We start from the raw sequence: 19,703 nt of genomic DNA, 5'->3' as shown, positions 1-19,703 counted from the left end.
CAGTCACTGATAGGACTGCCTCCTTGTCATCAGTCAGTGACTGACAGCTATCTCTGTATACACAGTCATAGAGGGAAGGCTGTCAGTCACTAATAGGACTGCCTCCTTGACATCAGTCAGTGACTGACAGCTATCTCTGTATACATAGTCATAGATGGAAGGCTGTCAGTCACTGATAGGACCGCCTCCTTGTCATCAGTCAGTGACTGACAGCTATCTCTATATACACAGTCATAGAGGGAAGGCTGTCAGTCACTGATAGGACCGCCTCCTTGTCATCAGTCAGTGACTGACAGCTATCTCTGTATACACAGTCATAGAGGGAAGGCTGGCAGTCACTGATAGGACCGTCTCCTTGTCATCAGTCAGTGACTGACAGCTATCTCTGTATACACAGTCATAGAGGGAAGGCTGTCAGTCACTGATAGGACCGCCTCCTTGTCATCAGTCAGTGACTGACAGCTATCTCTGTATACACAGTCATAGAGGGAAGGCTGGCAGTCACTGATAGGACCGTCTCCTTGTCATCAGTCAGTGACTGACAGCTATCTCTGTATACACAGTCATATAGGAAAGGCTGGCAGTCACTGATAGGACCGCCTCCTTGACATCAGTCAGTGACTGACAGCTATCTCTGTATACACAGTCATAGAGGGAAGGCTGTCAGTCACTGATAGGACCGCCTCCTTGTCATCACAGCCCAGAATGAGGAGGAATTAAATGAATGAAATACGGTAAATGAAGAAATTACAAGTTTTACTGAATCTTTTCCCACAAAACTAAATATGAATCTGCTCAGCTCCTCCTGCTGTATAACATGCTGCCTGCAGCATCCTTTGCATTTTCATGCAAAGGATTCCTTTTAAAGATCTGTTTCCTGCCAGCCAATGGAAGCAACCATTATTTAAAGCTAGAGGATGAAAACCTAACCTGGCAATATGTTGCCCACACAAATGCTTTGATTCACGCTAGTCCTTTAGACTACATGAAAAGCATAGTGCGCAGTACTATTCTTGCAGTCAAATATTGATCCATCAATATTTGTCATGACTTTGAGGAGTGTAGCCTTAGTGACTCCATACTGAACACTGCCATGAACCTATGTCCGGACAGGTATTCAGGAACTGTAACACAAGGTATATTAGAAAGTTTTATAACTTCATCTACCTAAAAGTGGAATGGATGAAGTCACTTCTGAAGCGCACCCCTACTTTTGAGCAGAGCTGTTTTAGTGGAATGGAATTTTCTACCGCTGCTTCATTTAATATTGTTTTCGGCTCTGACTTTGGGAACTGCTACTTTCTATGAAAAGGTCTGGAGTTCTGCCCATACTTCAGGTGCATCTTCCCAAGTGACAGATCCACTTTAAAAGTACAGATTCATACATGTGCTTTATTCACGGTCTTGTGGCTTCTGACTACCATTTGGTATCAAATTTTACCTAATGAATTGTGTCATAAAGATCATTTTCTATTAAAAACATCAGGTGCCTAGAAAATACATTCAAAAATCCATAATCATTAAACAGAAATTTGACAGGAGACTAAGAAACACGTAACTGATTTGTTTTACAGCTGGTATTTACCCATTGCAAAGACTCTGATGACTACTAACTGATGTGTCAAAGTCTCAGAGTGCTAGTGTTACACTACAGCATGTCTTCAGATCTTAAATTTAAAGGGGTTCTCCAGGATTATGATATGGATACCACCCCCACTGGTCAGCTGTGTGAAGAGGCTGTGGTGCTCCCTGAGCCTTCAGATCTCTTCCTAGGCTGGTGACTGTGGTGCTCCCTGAGCATTCAGATCTCTTCCTAGGTTGGTGACATCACCGTTCATTGGTTATATGGCCTAGGTGCAGTTCAGTCCTATTCAATTGAACAGGGCTGAGCTGCAATACCAAGCACCGCAGCTACCTCAAACAGCTGATCCGTGGGATGCTGGAAGTCAGACCCCCGCAGATCTCACATTCATGATCCTGAGGATAGGCCATCAATATAAAAATCCCGGAGAACCCGTTTAAGGCACTGGCATCCCCAACTAATCATGAGAATGGCAGGCATGTGCACCATATGAATGAAGCAGCTGGTCGAGGGTGTGTGCTTCCACTTCATTCATTTTCTATGGGACTAAGCACTGTAGTCCCAAATCAGTTCTTGGGACTTATGGAAACAGCTGAGCTTGCTCGATTGTTTCGGTAACTTCCATGCAGCCAACTGTCCATGCTCTGCCTGGATGGGTTGAGGGACGCCCATTCTTTCTTCATATGAGTGTCCCAGAGGTGTAACTCATATCCATCACATAATCTTGGCATATCCTGTGGACATGCCATAGATATGCGACTTCTGAATACCCCTTTAACCTTCAAATCTTGGTGGTGTGAAAATGATACATAACTAATGTGATGAAATAGCATTGTCTTTTGCTTTTGATATTGTAACCCTTCAGACCCATTAATTTTGGAGAACCTGATTCCCCACTCATACAGGCCCTAAACCTTCCTAGTCGGGTAAGGCACATTTAGAAAGGAAAATGGCAATGACTGGCTGCTGCTCCTTCAAGCAGAATTTATCCAGATTGTTTTTACCCTGCTTATCTAAAGTACTTTGCTCAGCTTGAATTTTTCTGCAAAAAAAGCTTAAATTTCTTAATAACTTTGTTTGAGATCAGGAGTTAATTTAACGCTGTCCACTGTGCATTACAGAAAATGTCTATGTTCTTCTGTCCACGTCCAATGAAGATGAACTGACAAAGTTGCTCCAAGTCTTCTGCACATCACGACTGACTCTGAAACAGTTTCAGGATGTGATTTTCAATGACCTGTTGAACTAAAGAAGAAAAAAGTGTTCTTAGAAAAACAGCATTTCTCTTACGTAGCGGCTCTCCTTTGCATTGCCTATGGTGGAGAAATAGTCAACTGAACAAAGGATAAGAGTTTACTATGGACTAGAAAATTACTTAAATAAAAATACTTGTCTTCTTTAGTAACAATCAATTCCCAGACGCTTGCTATACTCCTTTTACACACTTGGCTGCAGGTGTTTCAGCGGAACCGCACAAACCGCTGCCAAACTATGACACCGCGCTCTCCCTAGCACATAACAGCCTACTGTTACACAGTGGAGGCGTCACAGACACGTTTACTAGTAAGTAACAACAGTTACCTGTTCAGTAGCGCTCGCTCCGTGGCTTATCCTTCCTTCTTAGTGTAATCCAACGTAATACTGAGTGTTGAGTTAAGGTTGCTATACTGTGGCTTGCGCACCGGCCGGTGGCGCGATGCTGTTTGTATAAATTGTACCTCGTGCTTGTCTCAAGCGGATAGTGACCTCACGATGCAGACTACGGATGGTAGTAGGTACCTGAATTCCTATGTACACGTTTCGGACAGTACGCTGTCCTTCGTCAGGAAAAGGAATATGGTAATGCTGCCTGGTACCTGATATTCATACACTTCTCTCTTTAACCTTAACCCTTTCCTTCTTGTGTACAGGTGAAACTTCCTACTCCGTATCTTTTGTTATGAAAGTGCCGAAGTTCACGCTACCTTCAGAGCAGTTCATTATTCAAATGCAAATAACTCAATCTCAGAATTTAACCCTCTAGGTGTTAGTGTATCCATGTTAAAAATCCATTTGGTTTCTGCTCTTGACATACTTTTAATTAAATCCCCCCCCCCCGGTCCTAACCTTATTTGTCTCTTAGCCCGGCCAATGTATATCTTGTTACATGGACATATAATCGCGTATATTACATGTGATGAAGCCTCTAATATTTTCTTTGTATGAGCCATTGCTATACTAGTTTGTATTTTATTGTTAGATTTCTTACACCCTACGTATCTCCTACACGGGAAGAATACATTTTGTTGGCCTATACCTCCATAGTGCGTTTCCATTTTATAGTTTTTTGCTCGTTATTTTCTATATGTTTGGTGATGCAACTGTTGGTAGATGCTATCATATTGCCAATATTTTTTGCTTTACGGTAAATAAACCTAGGCTCTTTTGGGATAAACTCCCCCACCACCTTATCTTCCCTCAGGACATCCCAGTGTTTATTCACAATTTTTTTTAAAAGAGGTTCACCTGGCCATTATATGGTAAAATGAGGGGTGGAATTGTTGTTTCTTCTAGTTTTAATTTCTCCCTTCCTTTTAATAATACTTGTCTGTTTATCTGTCCTACCTCTTTCTTTTGTGCTGTCAGTTTAGCTGCATTATATCCCTTTACCTTGAATGTATTCTGCATAGCTACAGCTTCCCGCTCATAGTCCTCTGATTTAGTACAGTTTCTTTTAATACGCAGAAATTGGCTCTTCGGTATGTTCTCCAGCCACCGTGGGAGGTGGCAACAATTCTTTTTGGAGATAAAACTATTGGCATCCGTAGGTTTGTTAAATGTTTTAGTACATATTTTATTATTCTCCATAAAAACAGTTAGATCTAAAAAAATAATTTCTTTTCTACTAGAAGCTAATGTAAATTCTAAATAAAAAGAAATTTTTATTAATATCATGTAACCTTTCTTCCCCTCCCTTCCATATAAAAAATCACATCGTCTATAAAACGCCACCAGAGGACGATTTCACCCAGAGCTCGCCCTTAGGATGTATGGCTAAATGCTCCCACCACCCCACGTATAAATTTGCGAACCCCGGTGCGAACCTCGTCCCCATCGCGGTCCCCCCCCCCCCCCCCGTTTGGAGGTAAAACCTGTCATCATATGTAAAATAATTCCTTTGGAGGACGAACATGATGCAATCCCTATGTATTCTATCTGGGCTTCTGGCATATCCCCTTTCTTTCTTAGAAAGAATTTTGCTGCCTCACAACCTTTTTGATTGCATCATGTTCGTCCTACAAAGGAATTATTTTACATATAAAATAAAGCAAAAAATATTGGCAATATGATAGCATCTACCAACAGTTGCATCACCAAACAAGTAGAAAAAATAAATAAAAATAAAAGCAAAAACTATAAAATGGAAACACACTATAGAGGTATAGGCCAACAAAATGGATTCTTCCCATGTAGGAGATGCGTAGGGTGTAAGAAATCTAACAATAAAATACAAACTAGTATAGCAAATATCAATGGCACATACAAAGAAAATATTAGAGGCTTCATCACATGTAATATACGCGATTATATGTCCCTGTAACAAGATATACATTGGCCAGACTAAGAGACAAATAAAGAAAAAAAAGAGTGGGGGAACACACACATACAACAGTAAGAAAAAATTAGAGGGGCACCCACTGTCGAGGCATTATAAAGAGAAACATGAGGGGAGATTCGATGGCTCAACTTTCGGGGGGGGGGGGGGGGAATTTAATTAAAAGTATGTCAAGAGCAGAAACCAAATGGATTTTTAACATGGATACACTAACACCTGGAGGGTTAAATACTGAGATTGAGTTATTTGCATTTGAATAATGAACTGCTCTGAAGGTAGCGTAAACGGGTTAAGGTTAAAGAGAGGAGTGTATAAATATCAGGTACAAGGCAGCATTACCGTATTCCTTTTCCTGATGAAGGACAGCGTACTGTCCGAAACACGTAGATAGGAATTCTGGTACCTACTACCATCCGTAGTCTGCACATCACTTTCCGCTTGAGACAAGCACGAGGTACAATTTATACAAACGGCATCGCGCCACTGGCCAGGGTGTAGCACAGTATAGCAACCTTAGCTCAACAAGTGGATTACACTAAGAAGGAATGATAAGCCACGGAGCGAGCGCTACTGAACAGGTAACTGTTGTTACTTACTAGAAAACGTGTCTGTGACGCCTCCACTGTGTAACAGTAGGCTGTTATGAGCTAGGGAGAGTGCGGTGTCACCTATATACAAAAGTATATTTAATAAAAAGAAAAAAAGAAAGAAAATGCTGCCTGGTGAAGAACATCTTGGACGAAGTGATCCAAAATATTAAAGTGGATCAACCTAAAGGAATTGTGTAGTGGGACCTCCCTGGCAGATCAGCTGTTTGAAGCGTCACGGCACTCCTGTGAGCGCTGCGTCTTCTTCAAAGTTTACCTGCACGCTGTCTCCCTTGTAGCAGCGGTAGAGTGTAATTACAACTGCTGGTCCCATTCACTTGAATGATATGGAGCAGTAGTAATTTCATTGAGCCGCTCTACAAGCAAGGCGAGTTGCAAATAATTTTGAAGTGGAAGCAGCACTCACATGAGCACTGCTACCCCTTTAAACAGCTGATTGCCGAGAGTCAGACCCATGATGATCTGATACTGATGACCTATCCCAAGGATAGGTCATTAATTGTTTAGTTTTGCACAACCCCTTTAAGATCTGCTTTCAGTCTGAGCTGGGCAAGAATATGCCATCACCAAATGTTCTAGAGTTAAAGAGGTTGTCCAAGATCAGAAAAACATGACCATTTTCTTCCAAAAACAGTGCCATCTCTGTCCATGGGTTGCATGTGATTTTGCAGCTCGGCTCCATTGTAGTCAATTGGGCAGAGCTGCAATAATACGCCCAACCTGTGGGGGCTGTTTTTGGAAAAAAGCAGCCATGTTTTTCTAATCCTGGACAACCGCTTTAATAGGAAAAAAATGCACACTTGCTGAGAAAAAAGGTGTTTGCTCTTGTGGACACAAAGCTCACTCATGAACTGTACCTAAAGGGTGGAGTATGGAGAAGCCAGTATTTCAAAACAAGTATCCCAATACAGATTAGATAAAGCACAGCCAGAAATATAGCTGATATTTCGGGTCTTTTTGTTCCTCCCTTCTGGATCATTTTTATGAACAGCTGTGTTGCCATCCAATCATGTCTTCGCCTTCATGGAGTCTTGCATACTGGCTGATTCCTCGCCTCCCTAGCACACAGACACTGAGGGAGAGGTTCTGCTACAGCCTCTCCTCCTCCCCATTTTCTATTTACTATAGGTGGATTATTGCCTTACTTTCACCAAATAAGATATACTACAAAGTTTCCTATTCCCATGTATGCAAAGAGTTCATTGGATGATGGGCATCTTTCATCAGGATGAAAGATGCCGATTGTCAGCAGCACATCCCTAGATGTGCTCCTGATAATGACAAGAACTGAATGAGGGAGGAATGAATGTGTTTCCATCCATCGGCGCTCACATTGCCTGTACTTTGGCCAGTGTAATATAGCCTTTAGGGACACAACTATTTTTGGCAACATTAGGTTGTGATTGCCTGTAATATTTCATTTTTCTTCTCTCAAGAGTGATTTGTAATAACTGTTTAGTATACCTTTCTTATGTCCCAGTGCAACAGCAAGATCCATTGGGGTGTATCCAGAATCTGCCTCCATCGTTAAATCTGCTCCTCGCTCTGTACATATACAAGGGACAATTAGTACTCGGGCCAGTCTTCTAAGTGGTTAATTTAAAAATTCATAAAAAATTACAGGCAGCCATTCACATTCTGTACTGAAATATGCTTAAAGGGGTTGTCCGGGTTCAGCTCTGAGCCCGGACATACCCGTATTTTCACCCAGGCAGCCCCCCTGATGTTAGCATCAGAGCATGTTATGCTTCGATGCATTCCCTTGCCCTGCGCGATCTATTTACAATAACACACTGCCGGGCGGAGGCTTCCACCCAGCAGTGTGTTCGGTGACGTCACCGGCTCTGATGGGAGGGATTCAGCGCAGGGCAACGGAGAGCATCGGAGCATGAAATGCTCCGATGCTCTTGTCAGGGGGCTGCCTGGGTGAAAATATAGATATGTCCGGGTTCAGCTCTGAACCCGGACAACCCCTTTAAAAGACATCTGTCAGCAGATTTGTACCTATGAAACTGGCTGACCTCTTACATGTGGGCTTGTCAGCTGAAGACATCTGTGTTGGTCCCATGTTCAATATGTGTCCGCATTGCTGAGAAAAATGAAGTTTTAATATATCCAAAAGAGCCTCTAGGAGCACCAGGGGCATTGCAGTTACACCTCTCTCTACAACTGTGGTGCCCCCTACACTTTGATTAACAGGGCCAAGCAGTGTAGATGTCATCACGCCTGGCCCTGTCAATCAAAGTGGAGAGGGTGGTGCAGATCGCTGAGCCTCTAGGTGTAACAGCAACACCCTCGTTGCTCCTAAAGGCTCATTTGCATATAGTAAGACATCCTTTTTCCCAGCCATGCAGGCACATATTAACATGAAACCAACACAGATGCCTTCAGCTGCCAAGTGCACATTCAACAGGTCAGCCAGTTTTATAGGTACAAACCTGCTGACAGAAGCCCTTTAAATTTTCTATTTTCCCATTAAAATTATTTATAAACATACTGTAAATTGCATTTATCCTTTAATTCACTTATTGCGGCCATTATCAGTTAATTGTTCCTGAAAATGGCAGTCCCACGTTCCTCCACTGATGGAGCAGCAGGCCGAACATGCATCCTGCCACTCCATTCATTCTCTATGGGACTGCTGGAGCGCTGTACTCTGCTACAGTATCTCAGGGGGTAACTTCATACCTAGCTCAACTCCTTTAATGATTGAACTAAGTGGCTTATTTGATTCTATTTTACAATATCCTATAATAGTAAATGTAAAGGTTTGCCTAAAAGAGTAAAAGGATTTCTGCACCCTCAATAGTTGCAGCCAAGTGATATGACACAACGTCACTCTCAAGATGTTTCTGCAAGTACTTGTACCCAAGATGAAGTGAAAACGAATATATAGGTACCTAGTAGCACCTCCACACATTTTACATGATTCCCTCTCACTGCATACAGTAATGGCGTGCCCCCGTTCTGCAAAAGAAAAAAGTCATAATTCATATGTATCACTGAACATACAATCTGTACATTTCTGCTTTGTCATAAGACCCGTGATTAACCCTTCACAGTTTAGAATAAGGGATAAAAGTAGAGGAAGACCACTACCCCCAGCTGCTAACAGTGACTTGATTTCAGCTATTTGAAGGGGTTGTCCCATGAACTGTATCTCCTTTCCACAGGATAGGGAATAGGTGTCTGAATGGCAGGGGTCTGACCTGTGGGGCCATACTACTAATAATGAGAACATGGGCCCTGGTTGAATGGTGTGGCAGTCACGTATGTGCACTATATGGGACTGCCAGAGATAGGTTACAACAGTGGACGGCAAGGAGTAAAGGGACAACCCCTATAAAGGAAGAGGAGTTGTTAGTGTTCTCATGTCTAAGAGGAGGATTGTGCAGAAAGTACAGGGTGCAGTGGTTTTCAAATTTCTGTCCTATGATGATATATTACTGTGCTCATCTCCAATTATAAAACATGTCTTGATATATAAAATGTATATAACAAAATAAAAGAACAGCACAGAAGAATACACAGTATAGACTATATAGCATCGGGAAAAAAGGACTCAAAATATTATAACTTTATAACTATATCAAAATACTAAGGACCGATTCACCCGACCGTGCTCGGTCTAGGTAACGCAGCTCATGTGGCGGCCGGATCTCTCAGACCAACCGTGGCTCCCCTGACCCAAATTGACTGCAGCATAGTGATTTAGGACACAGTCTGTTCCCATCGAATCTGGGGTCTATTGTACTGTACCCACATCATCTGCGTACAATAATAGGACATGTTCTATTTTTTGGCGGGGCCGTGGAACTGTGTGCTGTCCGCATCTTTTGCAGCCCCATTAAAAATGAATGGGTCCGCACCCGTTCCGCAAAAGTGTGGACGTGTGAATGGACCGTAGTAGTGTGTCTGCCTGTGGGCTTTGGACTAAGCTGCTCTGAATCGCGGTCAAATGGTTATAGCAACAGTCATTACTATATACTAGCGACACATTGACTTACCCAATCATAAATATTAATGTCCACTTTCTTATTCAGGAGTAAAGTCACAATATCGGAATATCCTCCAGTGCTTGCCAGAGACAGGGCGCTTTCTCGCTCCTTGGCCAGGATGTGAGGATCTGCTCCCTGTGGACAGATATTAATACTACAGCAATGTATTTATTGTACGAGTGGCACGTGTCCTGGTCATGTCATGGGCACATAGGCGCAGGGTTGGTTTGTTACATTACAGGTATCAGAGCTCTCTTGTCCAGCACCTTTGTGTGTATCACACGACCAGAACAGAATCTCATTATCTGGTAGTAGACTATATAGGCTCCCATTCAACAACAGCAACCTGTCACCCTGCAAATCATGAGGACTTTGTGCAGAAATTTGAGAAAATAGTCAAAACTGAAATACCCCCTATGTCTGAAAGAGAATGTGGTCTTGTTATAGATGAAAGGAAGGGGGGTAAATCTCAACTCTGCTTGACTACTGTAATTGTTAGAGCCAGTTCCATAGCCCTGTAACTTCTCAACTACCTGATACTTACTTAAAAAGGACCTGTCCCCTCTCCTGACATGTCTGTTTTGGTAACTACTTCCATTCCCCATGTAATAACAATTCTGGAGCATCTATTCTTATGACTCTTTATTGTGCCATTCCTCTATTATTCCTACTTTAAGTTTATGAATTGCCAGCAGTCAGCAATAAAGGTTCATCTGAGTGTTACCAGTTGGGGGTGCGTATGTCTGCGCAGTCTGACAATATTCAATCAGTGCCAGACTCTGCAGGCACACACCCCCACCTGGTAACACTCAGATGGACCTCTATTGGTAAATAAGTGCAATTCATTCTAAAATGTATAGTAAGAATAATAGAGGAATGGCACAACATAGAAATATAAAAAATGATGCTCCACAATTGTTATTTAATGGAGAAAGCAAATAGCTACTAAAACAGAGATGTCAGTTCCCCTTAAATAGTCATTACCTTTTCACACAACTTTACATAAATCAATAGTACAAGTGACCATAAGGAACTTTGTAATATGTCTTATCAGTGAGAAATGTCTAGTTCACATGTTATCAGCTGTTTACCCCCCCTTCCTTGCAAAATGCTTTTATCTTTGAAATATGCTTTTAATCTGTCCAGGACCGATCAGCTCACACAGGGATCAGATTAAACATGTCTACACAAGTCTATAAGGAGGGGAGGGGGGGAGGAGTGAGCAGGAGCTGGGTGAGACAGAAGTGACACACAGACAAAGAGACTGCTGCAGCTACATAGAAAGTTTATACCTCAGCACAAGTGCTTTATTCACAATCATACAGGTCAGTACTTGTCCTCCAGTAATGTCCTCCTTGATCCTGCTTCTGTCTGACTAAGAGAAGGTTAGAAGGTATGCAAATGAGCTCATACCTTCTTCCAAGAATTCCAGAGGAGCACTGCCTGGCCTAGGGATGAGCGAATCGACTTCGGATGAAACATCCGAAGTCAATTCGCATAAACCTTTGTTTCAATACTGTACGGAGGAAGAGCTCCTTACAGTATTAGAATGTATTGGCTCTCATGAGCCGAAGTTATTACTTTGCGAAGTCTCACAAGTCTATACATAACTACTTCAGAAATTGATTTATACTGTAAAAAAACATTTCCCGAACTCGAGTTCGGTTCCAAGTGGTACCTTGGAACCAAACCCAAGTTCGGTAAATGTTTTTTTACAGTATAAATCAATTTCTGAAGTTATTATGCGAAGTCTCGTGAGACTTCGAAGTAATAACTTCGGCTCATCAGATCCAATACATTCTAATACTGTACGGAGCTCTCGCTCTGTACAGTATTAAAACAAAGTTTTATGCGAATCGACTTCGGATGTTTTATCCGAAGTCGAATCGCTCATCCCTACTCCTCACGTTGTTTAAGGCACTCTCCGTAAGGAGATATTGTATTTCCCCAAATAAGAGAAGGTTAGGAAGCAGATTCTCCTCCACTTTCTGTGTACAGTGGATGGAAGCTAGTATCCATCGACCATGTCTGAGAGAACAACAAACTAGATATTCCCTGTGCACAAAGGAAAACTGCTAAAAATTGTAAATACAGGCCATATAATGGCCAGAAATATGTTATCTCCATGTACATACACTGTATTATTGATTAAGGGTACTTTCACACTTGCGGCAGAGGAATCCGGCAGGCAGTTCCGTCGCCGGAACTGCCTGCCGGATCCCTCAAGACGTATGCCAACTGATGCCATTTGTAAGACTGATAAGGATCCTGATCAGTCTTACAAATGCATTGAAATGCCGGATCCGTCTTTCCGGTGTCACATGCACAGACCTGAAGGACGGATCCGGCATTGCGGTATTTTGAATGCCTGATCCGGCACTAATACATTCCTATGTAAAAAAATGTGTTCCGGATTTTTGGCCGGAGATAAAAACGTAGCATGCTGCGGTATTATCTCCGTCCTGAACAGTCAAAAAGACTGAACTTAAGACATCCTGATGCATCCTGAACGGATTACTCTCCATTCAGAACGCATGGGGATAAAACTGATCAATTCTTTTCCGGTATAGAGCCCCTAGGACGGAACTCTATGCAGGAAAAAAATAACACTGGTGTGAAAGTACCCTAATGCAGAGCTTGTTGAAAAGTTAGGTACGATTTAATTTTATCAATGGACTATATACTGAATAGGTTGTGTCTGCATAGCATTTTCTTTGAAAGCAATAGAAATGTCTCTCATTTACCATATCTAGGAGGTAACGGACAGTCTCTATCTCACCAAAAGCAGCTGCCCACATTAAAGGAGTAAAGCCTCGCTCGTCTGGTCGGTTTAAAAAACTATCATCTAGGTGGAAACCAAAAGGCTCATTAAGAAAGCAGGTTGTCCATATTTCCTTCACAAACAGTTGCCATTAGGTTTACACAACATACCTTTCTGCAGATATTCCTTTAACTGAGTGAGCTCTCCCTGGGCTGCAAGCTGCTGCACAGAAAGGGCTGGGGTGAGGCAAGAGACACAATGAATCAGTGATCTATCTGTTCATTAGAAGAATACCCTATACCAGTGATGGCTAACCTTGGCACTCCAGCTGTGGTGAAACTACGACTCCCAGCATGCTCCATTTATTTCTATAGAGTTCTGAGAGCAGCCAAGCAAGGGGGGCATCTTGGGAGTCGTAGTTTTACCACAGCTGGAGTGCCAAGGTTAGCCATCACTGCCCTATACCTATCCTGTCATATGAAATTCTAAGAGAAACAACTTAAGGCGGCAGAATTTAAAGAGAACCTGTCACCGGGATTTTGTGTATAGAGCTGAGGACACGGGCTGCTAGATGGCTGCTAGCACATCTGCAATATCCAGTCCCCATAGCTCTCTGTGCTTTTTTTGTGTAAAAAAACCGATTTGATACATATGCAAATTAACCTGAGATGAGTCCTGTATGTGAGATGAGTCAGGGACAGGACTCATTTTAGGTTAATTTGCATATGTATCAAATTGTTTTTTAACACGATAAAAGCACACAGAGCTATGGGGACTGGGTATTGCGGATGTGCTAGTGGCCATCTAGCAACCCATGTCCTCAGCTCTATACCCAAAATCCCGGTGACAGGTTTCCTTTAAAGGATTTTATTATTTTCAAACCATTCGTCTTAACCGTTTCAAGACCCTAGGATTTTCCATTTTTGTTTTATACTCCCTGCCCTCCTAGAGCCATAACTTTTTTATTCAAATGTTTTTTGCGGGACAAGCTGAGCTGTCTAATGGCACCATTTAATATGGCATATAATGGCAAAAAAATTCTAAATGGGGTGACTATGGGAAAAAATGCAATTACGCCATAGTTTTATGGATTTCATATTTAGGGAGTTCCCTATTCTCTGTGTCAGTATCAATACAGCGATATCACATTTGTGTCATTTTTCTTGCGTTAATACTTAAAGAGGACCTTTCGCCACTTCTGACATGCTATTCCTTTATTTTTTCTACTAGAAGTTATGAATGAATAGCCAGCAGTCTGCAGTAAGGGGACAGAGGGGTGGTAACAAGTTGGGGGGGTGTACCTGCACAGACTGACAATGGCAGCACTGATTGGATAGAGTGAGTCCTGTGCAGGTACACCCCCCCAACTGGTTACCACCCCTCTGTCCCCTTACTGCAGACTGCTAGCAATGCATTCATAACTTCTAGTAGGACTTATAAAATAATAGCACAACATGGAGCCATAAGAATAGATGCTCCAGAATGTTATTACATGGGGAGTGCATTAAGCTATTAAACCAGACATGTCAGGACAGGTTCTCTTTAAAATAAAAACGTTGAGAAAAAAACAGATTTTTGCTTTGCACTGCCATTTTCTGACCACACAACTTTTATATATTTACGTCTACGGAGCTGCAGGTCATTTTCAGTGACACATTTTTGGAGTGTGTACATCTTTTTGATCACTTTTGATTCTATTTTTGGGGGGAGGTGAAGCGGGAAAAAAAAGTGGTGAATGGGCTAGTTAGAAATGATTTTCCTGTTACAGCGTCCACAGTACAGAATAAATATGTTTATATTTGAATACTACAGGTGTTTTGGGCTGCAGCCGTGCAAATGATTTTTGTTTATTATGGGGAAAGAGGGGTGGGGTGATTTGAATATTTATATTTTTTTATACTTTTCAAAGATTAAAGAGTGTTTTATACCTTCTATTATGTCAGCCACTATTCTTGAAGTTTATAACCAGCAGTCTCCTATCTGACTACATTTCCTGGATGATAATGCATGCTGTTATGTCTGCCTGTATTCTTCTTCAGGAACAGCACCACACTTGTCCACAGGTTGCGTGTGGTATTGCAGCTGATCCCCATTTACTTCAAACACAACCTGTTGACACGTGTGGCACTGTTTCTGGAAGAAAGCAGCCAGGTTTTTCTCATCTCACAAAAACAACTGAAGTATATATAAAGTATTATGTGTAGCACAACTAAGCACTGGATTTGGAACTCACAGTCCAGAGTTGCTGGTAATACAGATACCATGTTTCCTCGTTGTCTGTTGGTTAGGGTTGTTGAATATTTTAAAGGGCCAACTGTGAAGAGAAAAATCAGTATTCAGATCAATCACAATAGCTACATAGATCAGACAACTAATGAACGGTGTCTCCTCAGTGTGCCATTGGCCGCAGATTTTTTTCTAGATCCCCTGGAGATTTCTCCCTTTGCTATACAATCCACAGAAAAGCCTGCACAGAAATCCCCAAATAAGCATATTTTTCCAGGACATCCTCCATGACAGTACCACAAGAGGTTGTCCTTCTAGGGCTCTGTCGGGGCAGGAACACAGATAGGTTAAAAGGCCGCTTCCACCACCCTCTAGTGTTCTTCTGTCCCTGCAGAGGACAGACGCAGACAGAACCCCCGCTTAGGCTGGGTTCACACCTGAGCGTTCTGAAAGGAGCGCTCTGTATGCGCGATTGTACCGGCGTTTACAATCGCGCATACAGAAACAAGCGAACGCCCATTGTCGCGCGTTCCCGAAAGTCTATGTACGGGAACGCGCGACAAAACGCCCCAAAGAAGCTCAAGAACTTTTTTGAGCGTAGGGCGTTTTTCAGCGCATTCAAACGCGCTGTAAAACGCTCAAGTGTGAACCAGGGCCATAGGGAAGCATTGGTTTTCATGTGTTGAGCGTTTTACAGCGCGTTTGAACGTGCTGTAAAATGCTCAGGTGTGAACCCAGCCTAAGGGAAGAAGTTTTTGTTTGGTGGATTCTACTGACTTTTTCAGATTTTAAAGGATGGGCTGTATCAGGGGGTTCTGCCTCTCCTTCCGCCCCTGTGTAGCAAGCACATCTCTGGACAGAGGTCCCCTCACGTTTCCTATATCCCAAATGACTGTAAGCTTCATCACCTCTGCAGCTTCTAAGTCTACTTCTGCTGCAGGATCTGTGGTCCAGTGCCGCCCCCGAGGGGTTAACTGCCACTGATCGCAGCTCCATCTTAGAGGTCGGGTCCCGGATATGTGATTCTGCCATCGGCACCCACCTCCTGTATTTGTATTAATGGTTTAAAAACATTGGTGATGCAGTATTAAATCATTGGTGGCGCAATGCTCCCCCCAACCGTTAATATTAAATCATTGGTGGCAGTTGCCACAGGGTCCCCTCCTCCTCATTGGTGGTGCAATGGCAGTTCCGATCGGAGCACCAGCAGTGTAATCGCAGGGGCTCCGGACAACAATGAAACATCAGAAGTCGATTCGCATAATATTTCGTTTGAATACTGTACAGTATTAGAATCTATTGGCTCTGATAAGCCGAAGTTATTACTTTGCGATGTGTTGTGAGACTTCGAGTAATAACTTCAAAAATTAATTTCTACTGTTAAAAACCTTTTCCCAAATTCGGGTTCGGTTCCAAGTGGCACCTTGCGCTCGCTCTGTACAGTATTCAAACAAAGTATTATGAGAATTAATGTTTCATCCAAAGTCAATTTGCTCATCCCTAGTTGTAAACTTCTTGATTATATTGCACACCATGGACAAAGGAACATCAAGATCTCTGGAGATGGACTTAAAGGGGTTGTCCGGGTTGAGAGCTAAACCTGGACCTCCATTTTCCCCCCGGCAGCCCCCCTGACTTGAGCATCGGAGGATTCATGCTCCGATGCTCTCCTTAGCCCTGCGCTAAATCGCGCAGGGCAAAGGCATTTTAAGGAGTTCCGGTGACGTACCGGGCTCTCTATGGGGCTGACAGGAAGCCCGGTGACGTCACCGGCACTGATGGGAGGGATTTAGAGCTGCCCTAGCCAGTAAAACGGCTAGGGCAGCACTAAGGCCCGCCCATCAGAGCCAGTGACATCACCGAACACTTCTGCCCGGCAGTGTGTTATTGAAAACAAAAGAGACCTTGCCCTGGCGATCTAGCACAGGGCAAGGGAGCGCATCGGAGCATGAGATGCTCCGATGCTAGCCTCAGGAGGGGCTGAGTGGGTGAGAATTAAGGTATGTCTGGGTTCAGCTCTGAACCCGGACAACCCCTTTAACCTTGAGCTTGTTGATATTTTTCCACAATTTTGGTTTTCAAGTCCTCAGACAGTTCTGTTCTCCATGCTTAGGCTACTTTCACACTTGCGGCAGACAGATCCGGCTATCTGCATGCAAACGGACAGCATTTGTAGACAGATCCGTCTTACAAATGCATTGCAAGAACGGATCCGTCTCTCTGGATGTCATCCGGAGAAACGGATCAGTTATATATATTTTTTCACATTTTTACTGGTCTGCGCATGCGCAGACCAGAAAAACGGATCCGGCATTGCGGTATTTTTAATACCGGATTCAGCACTAATACATTTCAATGTAAATTAATGTTGGATCCGGCATTCCGGCAACTGATCCGGAATTTTGGACGGAGATAATATTGCAGCATACACAAACGCTGTTCAGTGACTGAACTGAAGACATCCTGATGCATCCTGAACAGATTGCTCTCCATTTAGAATGCATGGGGATAAAACTAATCAGCCCCTAGGACAGAACTCAGTGCCGGCAAAGAAAACCGCTAGTGTGAAAGTACCCTTAGGCTGGGTTCACATGGGAGTTGCGGATGCGAATGCAAAGCGTTTAAATGCATTTCTTCAGGACCTCGCAAAGTGTGGTGACGTCACTAAGCTCATCACATGGTCCATCACCATGGTGATAGATCATGTGATGTATCGTGATGAGCACAGTGATGTCACCACAGGTCCTTTGACAGGTCCTGAAGAAAGAACAGGAGACCTGCAGCTACGCGAGCAATTGGAGAAGGCGAGTTAATTTTATTTTTTAACCCTCAATTCACCTTCTACTAAGCATTCTGTATTAATGAATGCTATTATTTTCCCTTATAACCATGTTATAAGGGAAAATAATACAGTGAATAGACTTTCATCCTAGCAACCATGCGTGAAAATTGCACCGCATCCGCACTTGCCTGCGGATGCTTGTGATTTTCACGCAGCCCCATTCACTTCTATGGGGCCTGCTTTGCGTGAAAAACGCACAGTATAGAGCTTGCTGCTGCGTGAAAGTGATGCGTGAAAATCACTGCTCATGTGCACAGCCCCATAGAAATGAATGTCTCCGGATTCAGTGCGGAAATCTCAACCGTATGAACCCAGCCTTAGTGTGGCACACACAATGCAAAGATTGAGTCAACTTCTCCCCTTTCATCTGGTTTTAGGTGTGATTTTTATATTGCCCACACCCGATACTTGCCACAGAACAGTTTGAACGAGCATCACATGCTTGAAACAAAGTTGTTTACCCACAATTTTGAAACGGTGCCAACAATTTTGTCCGACCCATTTTTGGAGTTTTCTGTGAAATGATGTACAATTTGCCTTTTTTTTTCCCTTTGTTTTCTGGTGTGTTGTTCTAAAACACACAAAGGAAATTGCAATAATTTTCTGGGAGAAATACTTCATTTTCTGGAAACATTTCAGGGGTGCCAACACTTTTGCCCATGACTTGTATATGGCTCTATACTACCTGTTATATTTACAACATAACACCAATCAAAATTAACGCCCAAAGGCAGTAATGGCTGTGAGTTAGATAGAAATTAATAAACACCTATAAATGTACAACACAGCCGTGTTCATATGTAAAACATACCAAATCTTTATTGTTACATACAAAAACATATATATGGCAATGAAGACACAGGAATAACACTGGACTGCTGGTAATGTAGCAATACAATAAATGCAGTAAATCCCATCTACCCCTGACAAGTGCCAAGTAGGTATCAAGTCAATAGGTAATAATAAAGTGCAAAGTGCATGAAAATGGAGATAAGAAGAAGCGACAGCGAAACGCGAGTTGGAGGTTAGAATTTACTGGTCTGTATTTATTGAGCAGCTATTTTTCCCACGTTTATCCCCATTTTCATGCACTTTATTATTACCTATTGACTTGATACCTACTTGGCACTTGTCAGGGGTAGATGGGATTTACTGCATTTATTGTATTGCTACATTACCAGCAGTCCAGTGTTATTCCTGTGTCTTCATTGCCATATATATGTTTTGTATGTAACAATAAAGATTTGGTATGTTTTACATATGAACACGGCTGTGTTGTACATTTATAGGCGTTTATTACCTGTTATATTTACCTGAGGCTCGTGTTTGTGTTTACGTTTATCAGTCATACAATTTCACATTCAAGTTACCATTTAACTGGGCGACCTCTTCTTCTGTGTCCGATCCATTCTGGGTTTCCGGATACATACTGAGGATGACTATGGTCCCGTCATTGATAGTGTGGCAGGATGTGGTATCTGCCATATGGTCTGCCATCGCTAGAGGGGGGGAAAAAAAGGGGATTTCACATTTTTCATATCTGTGGTTACTGTCTCTATGCATTATTTCCTTCTCGTTATACACAAATCTATCAGAAATTCTGGGACATATTATCCGCAGTCCATCAGATGATTTCATAGCCTGAAAAAAGTGGTTTCTTAAAACTTTTTATTATGGACATTGTAGGATTCAGGAACATGAATGGAAAGGTATAGATAGGAGTGCGGGCTCAGCGATCAAGGGACCCAAGTGTTCTCTAACAGATCTGGAGATATGTTACATGAACTAGTCCTCATTGGGGCATTGCATTTTAGGTTAATACCACTGCATGGCTGATAACAGAGGGCAATAGCATGCATTCATCCCTGTTAGTGTTCCATTCTAATAAGTAAGCAAGCAGGCAGGCACGGCACAACTCTCACCCACCCGTGTAATGGAAGGGTCAGCCTCCGTTCTATCCAGGTTCTTAAAGGCGCAGCTCCCTCCTGCTGCGCGGCATAGCAGGAGTTAAGCAGGCTAGCTACCTTGCAAACAAGCGGCGCGCACTTCCGGGTGTTTGGATGTGAGGCGCCTTCTGATTGGCCCGCACCA

At 42.7% G+C, this 19,703-nt stretch overlaps 1 protein-coding gene across 1 annotated transcript; it reads right to left on the bottom strand.

The window, feature by feature from the left end:
* Positions 1-740: 740 nt before the first annotated feature.
* On the bottom strand, positions 741-19,671 carry RFXANK (regulatory factor X associated ankyrin containing protein). Its single transcript, XM_044285535.1, has 9 exons — positions 19,539-19,671; positions 18,983-19,111; positions 14,778-14,858; positions 12,715-12,780; positions 12,528-12,628; positions 9,793-9,918; positions 8,686-8,752; positions 7,250-7,330; positions 741-2,827 (listed from the first exon to the last, which is right to left on the bottom strand). The coding sequence occupies exons 2-9, from the start codon at positions 19,107-19,109 to the stop codon at positions 2,775-2,777; spliced, it is 702 nt and encodes a 233-aa protein (XP_044141470.1). The 5' UTR covers positions 19,110-19,111; positions 19,539-19,671; the 3' UTR covers positions 741-2,774.
* Positions 19,672-19,703: the final 32 nt, after the last annotated feature.

The sequence above is a fragment of the Bufo gargarizans genome, chromosome 1, assembly GCF_014858855.1.
Source record: "Bufo gargarizans isolate SCDJY-AF-19 chromosome 1, ASM1485885v1, whole genome shotgun sequence".
NCBI lineage: Eukaryota > Metazoa > Chordata > Amphibia > Anura > Bufonidae > Bufo > Bufo gargarizans.
Note: the sequence above shows the minus strand (reverse complement) of the source record. Positions and strands in the feature narration are given on the sequence as shown.